Source organism: Astatotilapia calliptera, chromosome 13 (genome assembly GCF_900246225.1).
Source record: "Astatotilapia calliptera chromosome 13, fAstCal1.2, whole genome shotgun sequence".
In the NCBI taxonomy this organism is placed as follows: Eukaryota; Metazoa; Chordata; class Actinopteri; order Cichliformes; family Cichlidae; genus Astatotilapia; species Astatotilapia calliptera.
Window position 1 is genome coordinate 5203854 of NC_039314.1, and position 16731 is coordinate 5220584.

Genomic DNA, 16731 nt, shown 5'->3' on the forward strand with positions numbered 1-16731 from the left:
ATTTCTAATACTTGGTTGAAAACCCTTTTGCTGCTAATGACAGCCTGTTTTGAACTCATGGATATCACCAGATGCTGGGTTTCCTCCTTTTTAATGCTCTGCCAGGCCTTTGCTGCTTCTGTCCAAAGTTTAGTCTTCGGCAGCTGAAATGCTCAATTGGGTTAAGATCAGGTGTCTGGCTTGGCCGTTCAAAGATATTCTACTTCTTTGCTTTAGTAAACTCCTGGGTTGCTTTGGCTGTATGTTTTGGGCCATTGTGCATCTGTATTTTGAAACACCACCAGTATGTCTTTGAACACCTCAGAATTCATTCGGCTCCTTCTGTCCTGTGTCGCATCATTCGGCTAGAGGTTGAGCTTGGTTTCGTCTGTCCAAAGAATGTTGTTCAAGAGCTTTGCAGGCTTGTTTTTGATGTTTTTTAGTGAAGTCCAATCTAGCCTTTCTGTTCTTGAGGCTTATGGGTGGCTTGGACCTTGCAGTCAACACTCTATATTTACTGTCATTATGTCTTCTTGTAGACTTGGATATCGATACGCCCATCCTACTGGAGAGGGTTGTTTACTTGGTTACATGTTGTGAAGGGGTTTCTCTTCACCATGAAAACGATTCTGTGATTAATCCAACACTGTTGTCTTCCGTGGACGTCCAGGTCTTTGTGCATTGCTCAGTTCACCAGTGCTTTCTTTTTTCTTTGTCAGGATGTACCAAACTGTAGATTTTGCCACTCCTATTGGCAGTATTGTAGTAATTTCTCAAATGGTTTTTCACTGAATAATAATGTCACAATAATATCACTGAATAATCATAAAAACCCTTTTAATACTATATAAGCACAGTTTCCAGTTTTTGCTTTTTCCCACAGAAATGCCATGAAAATGTCATGCTCACTTTGTCGTTACTTTCACTTGATATCTGACCAGCAGTTAGTTTAAGGAGGCGACACATTTTGAAAGCAATTTTCTGTTTGGAACTTGATTTTTTTTTTTTTTTTTTGAAACATTAGAAGGTCATATTGTGGTTGCAATATGTAGGTTAATTGTGTTCTTCATGGTGTGACTCAGTCAGATTTCTTAATGCTGTGAGAGGGAGATAGGCAGAGAGATGAGGAGGGGAATAAAGAAATACGACTGAGAGAATAAGCAAACCAAAGCTGCTCCCATTACTGAGAACAGCAGCAGATTTTGATCATGACAAACAAGGACGGACTGAACATTGCTTCCTCCTCTCGCTTTCCTTTCCACCAACTTCACAGAGGCAAGACATGATCATTTGTGACTGGCCAATTAGCACATTAGAAGGTGTTGTTTAGATTCATAGTGTCATGTGTCGGTGCTGATAATGTCGTCGCTAGGTGTGTCATGACAGATAAAGCCCTCAGAAATCAGCTGCTCACATGCAGTATTGATACTCATGTTGACATCCCTGAGTGAGCAGCTGAAGCGGTAACCTGCTTTTAGATACCACTGTCAGTGTCCATTACTTTTCCATAAAGCACTTCTCCGTCGAACAGTGTTCTTTGAAATTCTCCATTCTTTTCTTGCTCTAACATTTATTCACTATGCTGAGTAATTTAATACCTTTTTATGAAGGAGTTTGTATCAACTTTGAAATAGCACATTTCGACTAGTCGGGATTCAGTTTATCATGATATTGATAGGGCCAGATAGCACAAGAAAATTACTTTGAATCTGTGCATATTAGAAACCATGAGGTGTGTGGTGCTTACCCCCGCATACCCTGGACAATACAGAGATGATTACGCCAGGACATTGTAAGCCACTTACTTTCTTCTAATGTAGGACATAGCCAGAAAAAGGTTACATTGGATGTCCAAGCAATGGAGGTGCCTAAGTGAAGGCAGGATACAGGCCACTTGCTAGCTACACTTTTACTGATAGCAACTGAATATTGCTATTTTTACAGTGATGCAGCTCAGCTCAACTGGACATCACCTGGCCTTTGAAGTGGAGCAGTAGCAAGTTTAAGCTCACACTGCCTTAGATATTTACCCTCTTACATGCACCTCTACCAGTTAATGTCCTGAAAAGTGGGAAGAGCTGCGATACACATGTGGCTCCTAAAACTCAACCAACAAAACAAATGTAACCGCCCAAAAAAACAACAACTTGTGTGTGTGTTTTTTTTTCCAAAATGGCCAAAAGGGCCACCATAGAAAATGGCTATAGACAGAAAAACAGATCCACACGTGCAGCCACCTCAAATAAAACCTGAAAGTGTTTAGCTTGATGGAAGAAGCTCTGCTGGTACGTTCACCGTGACATATTAAGTGTTGGTGCTTCTGGGCTAACGTAGCAGCTCTACTTTTTTTTTTACTTTGCCAGATCACCAAAGATGGGCTAATGGATGCACAACACTTATATGCAAAATATGTTGTTTTAAATTTATATCGCTGTATATACATATATATTAAAGCAAAGCTTAAAATTACTACTTAGTATGGCAGACCCTCCTCTTCTTAGTTCTGGGTATTCAACATGTCATCCTGTTATTCTTGATAGACAGCCCGGTCGGCAGGTGTGTTTGGTCTGTCAGCATGCGTTCTGGGAAAATGTGCATTCCACACACTGTGCTTTCATCTTGGGAGAGAGAAACCCTACAGTACATAATGATGAGCGATGTTTGCTTGTTTGTTGGTGTGCGCACACATGCATCTGTGTGTGTGGTTGGTACTGCAACACACAGGCTCCTGTTTATATGATAATGCTGCCTTGTACATAAAAACACAAAGATTATTTGTAACCATTACTGGCCTTGGTCATTCCTGAAGCATTCTAAAGATCTACCTTTGTTTTTTTTCCACTGTCAGGGCTCAGTGGATAGCGACTGTTTGGCAGGCTGGAGACCTCAGGTCTCATCCCCGCCTGCAGATGAAGGTTTTAGACAGCCAAAAGTTAGAGTCTGGGGATTTATAGAGATGGATGGAGTGAAAGGAGCTGAGAGCTCTTAGCACACGTTCTGGTCAAAGAAGCTGCGTTTCATTCTTAGACTGTAAAACCCTGACGAACATCAAAGCTGGATAGCTCTGTCACTATCAGTAAGTGCAGTGCTATGGGACTCAGTATAATATATAATATAAAGGACTAGAAGTCTTATATTTTTTGTGTTTGGTGCATTTTTTAAACAATACAATTTTCTTTAACAAACACACACAGACACACTTGAGTAGATGAAAAGCCATTTGTAAAGATAACGAGGGACACAGTGGGTGATACAGACTGATAATGCTGCATGCCAAAGGCAGAGTGCTGTCTCTACTGTCAGTGACGTGGCTTTCTCATGCAAGGATGTTTTAAGATGAAACAACAGGGTACACGTCACAAGAGTGAGACATTATGCAGCATAGCAACAGTGTGCTGGGAGCGAGTTACCTCGCTGTCTAAGCTGATTTGACACAGTCAGGTGAAGCAAGTTCTAAGTTTTCTGGGGAAGACTTTTTCTTGGCTATACAACAGTTGTAGCAAACCATCTTGCTCTTAAGCCATAAGGTGGACTCTAGTAAAAAAACAAAAACAAAAACAAACTATTCTCTCAAAGGGGAAAAGGGTGATGACAAACAGTTTCTTTAGAAAAGGATCTGGACACAGAGACAGGACACACTGTCACAAAATAGTAAGTTACTCTATCTTTGTGAGACAGTGATGAGCTGTGCTGTTGGTCTACGACATTGGTCCAGATTAAATTATTCCTACAAACAATGAATGGATTAGACATATGTACGAAGGAGGATTAGGGCCACTGAAAAAAAAAACGTGGGCACGTCTTTTTTTTTTCTTCTTTTCCAGAATTCTGAGAAAAAAGTCAGAATTCTGACTTTTTCAACAGAATTATTTTTTCTCAGAATTCTGACTTTAATCTCAGAATTTTGAGAAAAAAGTCAGAATTCTGACTTTAATTTCAGAATTCTGATTTTTTTCATCAGAATAATTTTTTCTTAGATTTCTGAGATTAATTTCATCAGAATTATATTTTCTCAGAATTCTGACATTTTTCTCAGAATTCTGGAAAAGAAGAAGAAGAAAAAAAAAGACGTGCCCACGTTTTTTTCCCCCAGTGGCCCTAATCCTCTTCCGTACATATGATTACACCCTGACTTTTATTTTTATATTTATTTGCAATTTGTGTAGTGGAATTCTTTGAGGTCAAGCAAGGCAAGCACTGATCGTTCCAGTGAAATCTAAAAATAAATGTCAATTTAAACCCAAGTGAAGCAATCTCTCCTTGTACACATCAATTAGCATTCTGTCCCATAATCTTCTTGCATTGCCTGTTTGAGCCTTCCTTTAAATTACTGCCATCTTGTCGCCATAGCCGGCTTTTGTCTATGGAAGCAGGCTTGATTCTGCTTGGCTACCATGTGGTGGCCACATGGTTGCCACCACATGCTATTGTATTTGTACATAGATACGGTCCTGCTAAAAATATTTCTTAATATTTTAATATTTTAATAATTCTTGCATTGAATAACTCAAAGTCAAGATTTGGATGATTTGCAGTTCAAAGTAACCCTTATTTATCTTATACTAGGTCTTGAGGAAGCACTTTAATTCAGCTTCTGTCTGAAACAAGCTATTTTAGCCTCTTTCACCCTTCCTTAAGTTAATATTCTCCTGATTGGTTGCCCCTTGCAAACAGAAGATCTTCCGCTCTCACAGCCAGAGCTGTGTGTCTGAGATAACCACATTAGGGCTATCAGCCCTCAATAATGTCAAAGACAGCCAAGAGGAGAAATAACAGATAGAAATTGAGTGGTTTCGAGCAGTCTGAGTCTGAGCTTTTGCCTCACTGGAATTACTTGTACATAGACTGATTTTTTTTTTTTTTTTTTTACCATTTTAGTGGTTCACAGTATATACAACAGGGAAAACACAATTAACCTAAAGCTACCACTTATTGCATTTCTCATTCATTCACATAAAATATACCATATTACCTCAGATTCTGTCCTTCACTTAACATCAGCTACCAAAGGTAGCCGACTTGTTATAATTTCCTCCCTGTAATTAATTGTACCCTGTTAAAGATACTGGATTATGCTGTTTATACAGCGTGGGGTGGCTGTAGCTCAGGTGGCAGAGCAGGTCAGCCACTAATCAGAAGGTCGGTGGTTCGATCCCAGGCTGCATCCTGGCTGCATGCCAAATATCCTTGGGCAAGATACTAACCCCGTGTTTGCCTACTGGTGGTGGTCAGAGGGCCCGGTGGCGCCTGTGTCCGGCAGCCTTGCCTCTGTCAGTGCGCCCCAGGGCAGCTGTGGCTACAATGTAGCTTGCCATCGCCAGTGTGTGAATGTGTGTGTGAATGGGTGAATGACTGAATGTAGTGTAAAGCGCTTTGGGGTCCTATGGACTAGAAAAGCGCTATACAAATGCAGGCCATTTACCATACAAACTCAACCTCTTGCATTTCTCATAAATTAAAACCTTCAAGTTTTTTTCGTGGATACAAACCCTGCTTAATGCAACTTTTAGATGAAACATTGACCATATTTGTTGTGGAAAACAACAAACACGGTAAATGTTTTAAATGGCTGTTTTATTATTTGAACAATTGTTAAAGAGGTGGATTTGAGGCAGAAAAGAGATAACAGTTAATCACATTATTACTTGCACCTGGTTAATGTATGTAAACACATCATTTTAGCAGCAGGGGCTAATAACTTTAGAGACGAGGCACTACTGAACAGCCCTTCAGTTGTGGTTTTATGTAAAAGTTTTAACAAATATTTAATGGTTTTCCAGAAATTGGATACAGATAATTAAGCCCACAAGAGGATTAATCTCTCCACTGCCTCCATGACTTTTCATCATTATGGTTCAGAGTGTATGGAAGTATTGGATGAATTGCTTAAGGTCTGCATATTCCCCACAGGCTTTCATCTGGCCAAAATACCATTTTCAATTTAGCCTGACTGAATACATGCAAAAATGACACTGACATCAACTGCGGCTGGACTTTTGTGTTGAATGCAGATTTGGTGTGCTAGCATGAGCCGTGTTAAATTGCCCTTTGATAACAAGTTAAAACGATAATAAAGGCTTTTAACTCATGGTGCTGTCTCACAGACATCTCATTCTTTTATCGCATGAAATACAATGATTAAGTCTCCTTACACCTTACTTACAAGTAAACTAAGCTATAGTAGGTTTCATGTAGCGCTGCACTGCAATCAAGTTACACACATCTTGAGATGTTTTGATGATTTATATTCAAACCCTTTCACAAACCTTATCAGAGGAGGGCTACAAGGTGGTGTACAGTACACCTGGTGCTGGGAGTGTAGTGTCAAGATGGGCATCTGGTGTGAAATGTTTGTCAAATATGTCTAAGAATGAAATGTCCACACTGGATCAGCGGGAGCTGGGCTACTTTTGAAAGGTTCATGGATGCAGTAAAAGAAGATATGCGGAGCACTGACAGAAGAGATGCAAGGGACAGGGCAGATGATCCGCTGTGGCCACCTCTAAAGTGAGCAACCAAAAGAAGATTAAACAAAGATTTAAACAAAGACACCACATAAACTGTGCCCAAAAGGGTTAGATATTGCTGGAAAAGCACACTTCTTTTTAGGGGTCTGAATAGTATGGGACCAGTTTCACTGCAAACACAGATCATTTTGATCCTAGTTCACTAAATTGTTTAGAGTAAGAATACCAAGGTATAAGGATTTATTTACACTGTATTTTTAATACAGTGCCTCATGAATGTGCTGATAGTGTAAGAAATGGAGCTCATTTTGCTTCACTATTGTATCGCTTCTTGTCACACGTTTGACTACCGCAGCGCACAAGTGACAGAGGGAACTCTGAAATGCTGCCAGGGCATGGAGATGAACGTTTTCTGCCTCTGCACATGGTCTGATCTGTCTTGCTTCAGTCCCTCTTACATCATTGCACGTGCCCTGGGGCTTTCTCTCTACAGAGCAGGCGTTCTGTATTTAGAGCCTGATTTATACACAAACACACATACCACTAGGGAAAGCGCAATGAGTGCCCCCCGCATCCCCCATCCCTGCTGCCACAATTGCCAGCAATATAATCATCTTCCCACACTTCACTGTGCGTTTAAGGATAGCATAAAAAAAGAAAGGGAAAAAAACAACAACCTATGAAAGCAAATAGTAATTTCAAATTCGTAGGTGGATGGAAAAGCAGATATGGCTGGTTTAACATTTTCTTGACCCATTCAATTTAAAGAATTTTTTGTTTGTTTATTCATTTCTTGCATTTTTTTTAAACTTCCAACTCTCCATTTAAATCTTCTTTCTTTTACTCCCTCCCTGCATGGCTGGTAAGACTTGCTGTGGAACTCAATCGATACCCTGCAGACTCTGTGAACGCCAAAGAAGAATCCATCTGGTAAATGCACAACGGGAAGAGAAACGAAAAATAACTCTTATTTCTGCTTTTTTTTCCCCCTCCCCCCCTCTGTCTGTCTTTGTTCTCAGGTTGTTAGAGAGCTCGTTGCTCAACGCAGAAGTGAAGGAAGGAGAGATTCTGCCTCCTACCATCCAGAGGCTGATGAAAGGATACAACAAGTACCTCAGGCCTTTCTTTGACAGTAAGGGAACTGCAGACACAGGCAGCCATGGAAATGACAGAACACCCAGGGGAAATCTGCGTTTGACAGAGAACGAGATGGGTTCATAATGCAATTTTGTGCTTGCGTGTCCCATCTCAGATAATATATGCTGACATACATACATTAAAATTTACGCCAGTTTAATTTAGCTTTGAAATTGGTGTACTCCATTACTTTCTGCGTACAGGCATGGAGGTTTAACCATGTTATGAAGCCCTGAACGCGCATACACAAGACTTACTTTAACACATACAATACATGGTCTTATTTAGATTCCAGTTTCCACCAGGTGACCAATTTGTTTGCAATAGAGGAACAAAGTCTGCCACAATGTGTGCTTTCAGAAGAAGAACAATGTTATGTCATTCCCCGCAAATCCCTCGCTACAGTTATTGTTCTGAGCTCCGGGAATCCATCACAATGTGATTATGGTTTGTTTACTCGCTGTTTGATCTGTAATAACACCTTGGACTTTACCAAGGCGAATGCTATTCAGCGTAATCACCAGTCCTCCCGCCTGGAAGCACAAGCTTGGCACACGGTAATGGTAAAAGCGCTAGCAAAGAGACATATTCACACACCCACACGCGCATATGCCTTTGCATTTTCAGGCACTGCTGGAACCTCCATTAATTTTATTCATTCTTTTACATTTGCCACAAAAACAGTTAAATTTGGTTAAACTTTGCAATGATTCACTTCTCATCTGGGCCAGATAACCTCAAGCACAGCCAGCAGGTCTGCACAATGCCGTCTGAGCGCTCATTTTTGGCGTTTGAAGTGGATTGCCTCCTTACTCAAAAACTAATAATCATCATTTCTAGCACATAAACACCCTTAAAGGAATAACTGAGCATTTTGGATAATCACTTTCTTGCCTGGATTTAAAGGAGAGCCACACTCTCACACTCTGTTCCTACTAAACTCCACAAGAAACACTTTTATACAGTAGATTTACATGCATCTCATTGGCACATACAGTATCTGCAGTATGACACCAGACTCATTTGTGTGTCTCTGAGGAAAAAAAATGACTGATAAGTAAAAGGGAAGGAGAATAGAAAGATGAAACACGGGAGAGCAGCAAAGTTACCCTGTCTTTGATGGTGAATCAGGAAGAATTAATTCCCTCAAGGAGGTTCACACTCGACAGACTGCAGCTGGTGGATAGAAGTGGGGGTCTTTAGCATTTTTAAATATGCTGTCCTCCAATAACCTTACATTATATAACACAATGTTTTATTATGCAACACTATATATATGCCTGTGTCCTCAAAATACCCTTTTATGTCATCACACTCAGACACAATCTAGAAAAAGGTCAGAGAGAGAAATTTTTTAGCCCCACTTTTGCGTTCCACAACAGTTCAATATAAAGCAGAGAGGGTGTGACACGTTACTTATTTTTGAAGGCAGCTCTCAAGCAGTAGCAAGCTGCCGGTTCTGAGCGCAGCTGCTCCCGCCTTGCCTGGCTATGACGGATGAAGCTGTGGTCGATTATTTAGTTATCGTTTCAAGTTCAGCTGCTGTTGTCGTATGATAGCTACTGCTTGAAGTTAGGGTGCTTCCAAGACAGATGTGCTGCTAGTACAGCATAAAAATTAAGGAATACAGACCATTTTAATACAATTCTTAGTCAGCACCAATACACACACAATAACTTACAATTGCAGAAAAAAGTTCATGATTTTATATATTTATCTATAACCCTAATCAGTTAAATGGTTTCAAGGGAAAAAAAGCTATCCAAAACATATGCGCATATGTATACAGGGAGTGCAGAATTATTAGGCAAGTTGTATTTTTGAGGAATAATTTTATTATTGAACAACAACTATGTTCTCAATGAACCCAAAAAACTCATTAATATCAAAGCTGAATCTTTTTGGAAGTAGTTTTTAGTTCGTTTTTAGTTTTAGCTATTTTAGCTATTACTGTGCATAATTATTAGGCAACTTAACAAAAAACAAATATATACCCATTTCAATTATTTATTTTTACCAGTGACACCAATATAACATCTCCACATTCACAAATATACATTTCTGACATTCAAAAACAAAACAAAAACAAATCAGCGACCAATATAGCCACCTTTCTTTGCAAGGACACTCAAAAGCCTGCCATCCATGGATTCTGTCGGTGTTTTGATCTGTTCACCATCAACATTGCGTGCAGCAGCAACCACAGCCTCCCAGACACTGTTCAGAGAGGTGTACTGTTTTCCCTCCTTGTAAATCTCACATTTGATGATGGACCACAGGTTCTCAATGGGGTTCAGATCAGGTGAACAAGGAGGCCATGTCATTAGTTTTTCTTCTTTTATACCCTTTCTTGCCAGCCACGCTGTGGAGTACTTGGACACGTGTGATGGAGCATTGTCCTGCATGAAAATCATGTTTTTCTTGAAGGATGCAGACTTCTTCCTGTACCACTGCTTGAAGGAGGTGTCTTCCAGAAACTGGCAGTAGGACTGGGAGTTGAGCTTGACTCCATCCTCAACCCGAAAAGGCCCCACAAGCTCATCTTTGATGATACCAGCCCAAACCAGTACTCCACCTCCACCTTGCTGGTGTCTGAGTCGGACGGGAGCTCTCTGCCCTTTACCAATCCAGCCACGGGCCCATCCATCTGGCCCATCAAGACTCACTCTCATTTCATCAGTCCATAAAACCTTAGAAAAACCAGTCTTGAGATATTTCTTGGCCCAGTCTTGACGTTTCAGCTTGTGTGTCTTGTTCAGTGGTGGTCGTCTTTCAGCCTTTCTTACCTTGGCCATGTCTCTGAGTATTGCACACCTTGTGCTTTTGGGCACTCCAGTGATGTTGCAGCTCTGAAATATGGCCAAACTGGTGGCAAGTGGCATCTTGGCAGCTGCACGCTTGACTTTTCTCAGTTCATGGGCAGTTATTTTGCGCCTTGGTTTTTCCACACGCTTCTTGCGACTCTGTTGACTATGTTGAATGAAACGCTTGATTGTTCGATGATCACGCTTCAGACGCTTTGCAATTTTGAGACTGCTGCATCCCTCTGCAAGATATCTCACTATTTTTGACTTTTCTGAGCCTGTCAAGTCCTTCTTTTGACCCATTTTGCCAAAGGAAAGGACGTTGCCTAATAATTATGCACACCTGATATAGGGTGTTGATGTCATTAGACCACACCCCTTCTCATCACAGAGATGCACATCACCTAATATGCTTAATTGGTAGTAGTAAGACAACATGCATGAAGAAGATGATGTGGACAAAATACTCATTTGCCTAATAATTCTGCACTCCCTGTATATATATACATATACACACAGCCACTGCCACTTCGAATACACTTTGTTTTTGCTTTGCAGATCATTGTATTTGAAATTTTGAATGTTTTCCCTTTCCTGTGTTTGTTTTGTTGATATTTTAATAGTTTTAAATTAAAGAAAGGTTATAAGAAAAAATAACTGGCCGTAAGTTAAAAAGTGATTATTCCCCCCCCGAGGACACTTTCACTAGCCAAACCCAGGTGTGATTACCTGTTGAATCAAGAAAACACTTAAATAGCACCTGTCTGACAAAGTGAAGCAGGCTAAAGGATCTGAACAAAACATGACAGAAACACAGCATGGCACGGTCTTAAGAAACTCAAGGACTGATGAGAAACAGTCCCTCACATCTATCAGTCTGGAAAGGATTACAAAGCCATTTCTAAAGCTTTGGGACTGGCTTTGGGAATTACGTTGAAAGCCATTCTCCACAAAAGGAGAAGACTTGGAACAGGTGAGAATCTTCGCTGGAGTGTGGGCCTCCAAAAAAATGACTCCAGGAATCATTCAGATCTCATAAAAGAACCCTGGGTAGCATTTACAGAACTGCAGGCCTTACTTGTTTCAGTTATGGTAAGTGTTCATCATTCAGAAAAAAGAAAGTGACTCTGCAAAAATGACATCCATGGGAGAGTTCGAAGGCAAAAACCACTGCTGACCAAAAATATCCCAACGGATTGGTTGGTCAAGATGTTTTTGGCAAATGTGGCAAAAACATCTCGACCACTCTCAAGACTTTTGGCAAAATATTCTCTTGACTGATGAGACAAAAGATGAACTTGTTAGAAAGCTTGAATCCTGTTACAGCTGTCGTAAAAGTAACTGTAAATGATAGAAACATCAATTCTGCTCTCTACCATAAAATCCCGACAGTAAATGTCCAGCCATCAGTCATGGCCTGAAGGTCAAGCCCATTTGGGCAGGATAATGATTTGAAACACACTAGCAAGTCTATCGTGAATGGCTCAAAAACTTCCAAAACAAAGTTTTTAGAGTGTCCTAGTCAGAGTCTAGCCTTAAATCCATGCTCAAAACCTCTCAAATGTGGTTAAAATTAAATAAGTCTGTGAAGAAGAGTGGGCCAAAATTCCTCTACAGTGACATGAAAGACTCATTGCCAGTTGATAGCAAATGCTTGGTTGCAGACTTGCTGCCAATAGTGGCACAAGCAGTTACCAGGTTTAGGGGGCATTTAGTTTCTCACATAGGGCCAGATAGGCATGAATAGCATTATTCCCTTATTAAATGAAATCATCTTTTGAAATCTGCGTTTTGTATTTATTTTCGTCGTCTTTGTCAAATGTCTTAGGCTAAAAGTAAAAAAACATCATCAAATCAAATTCGACCTGATAAAATGTGAGCCTTTGATTTTATCTCACAAATAAACATTTCTGGTTAATATTGATCAGGCCTCTAACACATCACCTTAGAATAATTTTAAAGCAATACATTCAAGTTTGGGTTTCCTCACATGACTGGTTTGCGTCAGGCCTCTTGTCCAACTCCTGTTGGATTTAAGTGATTCTGGAGCTTCGAATCTTTGGTCTTCTTTAGCTGTATTTTGGTAGAACATCTTGTGTTCTGTGCACTGTTTTCTTGTCGCATTACCCACACTCTCTTAAAACTGAGATCATTTGTTTCCTGACATAATTTGATCTGATTCAAAATGCTTTGCTTCATCAGTGATGGTAGCCTTCTTGCCCTTGAGGCAGCCAAACAGCCCTGAAAAAATTATCCTCCCATCCCCGTGTTTTAGAGATGAGATGCTGTAAGGGTTTGATGATTTAATACAGTGAAATCCATTACAACAAACAGTTGTAGAATGGTCTGCCCAAAAGCTGGCTGGATGTCTGCATGATGACAGCAAACTGCATACAGGTATCACTGGTCTTTTCGGAGATGGTTAGAGATGGTTTTCTAATATTTACAGTTTTTTTTTGTTTGCAACAGTATCCACAATTCTTTTTCTGAAGACCTGAGAAATCTATTTTGTTAATGCCATGATCACTACCTTAAAACTTGATAACCTTGCAAGCTTTTGCCACACTACTGTACCTTTGTATGATAAAGTGTTGCTAAACTGCCTTGGTCATATAAAACAGGTGCCGTGGGACCCTCCTCCACCTGGATTCTGTGTGCCGTGTGCGTGAAAATTACAACTGGCACCAAAAACTCTACTTAACATTCTGCTGCAGTGAGGCTCCAGCATTGCCTTTAGATTTGCATCTCTTATGCCATGTTGCTGCTGTAACCCTTTAACATAAAACATAAGAACTTTTTAAATTGTCACATGAAAATAAGATAAGCAGCGTGGCCTTAAATGTGAATGTTTCACAGCCAAAATTGTGAGAACTAAAGCCCAACTGTGGCTACAGCCACACTCCCAGTGGCAGCTGTGTCATCCCAAGGCTGCACTCATAATGAGATCTTCAGTCTGTTTTGGCAGCGGTCAGTGGGAGAGGTGCTAAACTCGGTCCTCTGGTTTTCTTTCTAAATTACTTGTGTCTGTGTAGACACAGCTGAGTGGGCAGTGACACTCACAGCACTCATAACCAGCTGAGGTCAACCTTAATATATAATAATGTGTCATGATACAGCTCAGCCTTTCTCCATGTGCCACAGAAAAAGTTATTTTCAAGCAAAACATAGACTTTAGTTTGTCTGTCAGTCTGCCAGATAGACTATTAACAAAGATTAATGTAGACTAAAAGTGAAGGGAGTAAGCAGTGTGTGAACATAGAGCAGTATGTTTTTGAATGGTTTCTTCTTTTTTTCTAGATGGTCCGGTAACAGTGGGTATGAGTTTGGACATTGCCAGCATTGACACCATTTCAGAGATCAACATGGTAAGAGTATCACACTACTTTCTGAAATTAAACAATGAAAACATGCACTACCAATCAAAGTTTCTTAATTAATGGTCTTTCCTTTAGTTTCACTTCTTTCTACAATGTAGATAAATACTGAAGACATTAAATATATAGAGCAACATATATGGAATTATGTAGCAAAGAAAAAATTGAAAGAAAAGTCTAAATATGTCTTATATTTTAGATTCCTCAAAGTAGCCACCCTTTGCTTTGCTGGCAGCGCTGCAAACCCTTGGCCTTCTCTCAGTAAGCTTCATGATGTAGTCACCTGAAATGGTTTTCACTTCACAGGTGTGTCTTGTCAGGGTTCATTTGTGGAGTTTCTTGCCTTCTTAATGGGCAAGTCAGGTTGGCACAACTAACAGCCCTATTTGACAACTGAATTCTTCTTATGGCAAGAACCAATCAGCTAAGTAAAGAGAAACCACAGTCCATCATTGCTTTAAGAACTAAAGGTCAGTCAGTCCAGAAATTTGCTAAAACTTTGAACGTGTCCCCAAGTGACATATTCAGTCAAAGTCAAAACATCAAGCACTACAACAAAACTGGCTGACACGAAGACTGCCCCAGGAAAGGAAGACCAAGAGTGCTGGAAAATGGACTGGTTCTTATATAGCGCTTTTCTACTCTTCTGAGCACTCAAAGTGCTTTACACAACTTGTGCATTCACACAAGCACATTTTTCCTAGGTGCTTTCTAACTGACATTCACACTCCGATGGATGCATCAGAGAGCAATTTGGGGTTAATATCTTGCCCAAGGATATTTGGCATGCAGACTAGGGGAAGCCAGGAATCGAACCACCAACCTTCCAATCAGTAGATGACCTCCTCTACCACCTGAGCTACAGCCACCCCCAAGTCACCTCTGCTTCTGAGGATAAATTCATCCAAGTCACCAGCCTCAGAAATTGCATCTCAGATTAGAGCCATGCAGAGCTCCAGTAGCAGACACATCAACTGTTCAGAGGAGAATCAGGCCTTTATGGTCAAATAACTGCTAAGACACTACGACTAAGGAAAAGCAACAAGCAGAAGAGATTTGTTTGGGCCAAGCAGTACTAGGAATGGATCAGACAAGTGAAAATCTGTGCTTTGGTCTGATGAGTCCAGGTTTTAGATCTTTGGTTCCACCCACAGAAAAGATGATTGGATGGTCTCTACAAGCATGATTTTTTTTTTTTTTTTTTTTTTGGCCTGTCCCGTTTGGCTCTTTTGCCATCAGAATTGTTGTCTAAAGGCAAAGAAAGATGCCCAACGGATTTACTTTACCAAACTGACCATCCCAGCCTTGCCGTAATGGTCCATTTGATTCACCTTTTATTGTTTATTTTATTTTCACTTACTGAATACGGGACAGACTCTACAAGCATGATTACCACTGTGAAGCATGCAGGAGGAGGTGTGATGGTGTGGGGTGTTGACACTGTTGGGGATTTATTCAAAACTGAAGGCACAATGAACCAGCATGTCTACCACAGCATCCTGCAGCGACATGCCATCCCATCCTGTTTGCGTTTAGTTGGACCATCATTAATTTTACAACAGGGCAATGACCCCAAACACATCTCCAGGCTGTGTAAGGGCTCTTTGACCACGAAGGAGAGTGATGGTGTGCTGCACCAGATGGCCTGGCCTCCACAGTCACCTGACCTAAACTCAGTCGAGATGGTTTGGGATGAGATGGATTGCAGGGTGAAGGCAAAAGGGTCAACAAGTGCTCAGCATCTCTGGGAACTCCTTCAAGACTGTTGGAAAACCATTTCAGGTGACGACCTCATGAAGCTTATCACAAGAATACCAAGAATGTGCAAAACAGTAATGAAAGCGAAGGGTGGCTATTTTGAAGAATCTAAAATCTAAAATATGTTTTCAGTTTCACACTTTTTTGTTTACTACATAATTCCATATGTGTTCATTTATAGTTTTATAGTTGCCTTCAGTGAGAATCTACAATGTAAATAGTCATGAAAATAAAGAAAAACCATTACCAAACTTTTGACTGGTAGTATCGATACATTTCATGGGTCCCTAACTAATAAACCACAAAGGTTAAAACTGATTAAATGCAACAAGAAACTGTGCAATGCAGGTCAGAACACATCATTATTCCGAGTTTATTGATCAGTCTGTCTGTATTGTGAAATGTTTGAAAAAGCATCATACCTGTTAGCAGTTATGAAAAGTTTGCCTTTTTCCTCACTTCTTTTAACCTGATGTGTACACGTTTTTTTGGTATGACCACCTTTATTCTTCAAAGCTGTCTGAACTTTCAAGCTTTCTCAAAATTTCTACAAGTAGTCTTCTCCAATAGTTATCCAAGCTTCCTGAACTACATTCAAAGCTTTTCTTTGGATGTCAGCTGCCTTTTATTCTGTTCGTTGTTAAGATGATCCCACACCGCTTCAATAATGTTGAGGTCCAGGATCTCTGGAGGCCAGTCCATGACTGATAGCTTTCCACTGTGTATTTTCTATACAAATATACTGTGCTGCATTGGCCTTGAGTTTGGGATCATCGCACCGCTGAAAAATTAAGCTGTTGCCAATCAGATGCTTTCCAGATGGTATTACATGGTGGATCAAAATCTGATGGTATTTTTCTGCATTTACAATTCCAATAATTTGAAAAGATAGGGTTAAGTAGAGACCCACTCTTGTATCCCTCTTCTAAACTCCTCCATACATATTGATGAAACTTTGAATTTGTATTCATCACTCTATTAGACCTGTTGTCACTTATTTTCAGCTCAGTTCTTGTATAATTGGCATACCTCAGCTTTGTCTCTCATGTTATCCTCCCTAAGAATTGCTTCTTGATGCCACTATTCTGTTAAGATAATTTATTTCGCTTCAGCAAATAGTGTGGTGGAATAACTCTGAGGCCCTGTGTCAGGGCATTGCTGGACCTTTTTTTTACTGCTTCTTAAGGACACGGCTTTCAGTAAATGAAAAAA

At 40.3% G+C, this 16731-nt stretch overlaps 1 protein-coding gene across 2 annotated transcripts in view; it reads left to right on the forward strand.

The window, feature by feature from the left end:
• Window positions 1–16731, forward strand: part of LOC113034802 (gamma-aminobutyric acid receptor subunit pi) — a 73801-nt gene that overhangs the window by 38919 nt on the left and 18151 nt on the right. For both annotated transcript variants that reach the window (XM_026189856.1, XM_026189855.1), the window contains 2 exons: window positions 7466–7578; window positions 13685–13752. In XM_026189856.1, coding sequence (XP_026045641.1) covers window positions 7466–7578; window positions 13685–13752 — 181 coding nt within the window. The remainder of the gene's footprint in view (window positions 1–7465; window positions 7579–13684; window positions 13753–16731) is intronic.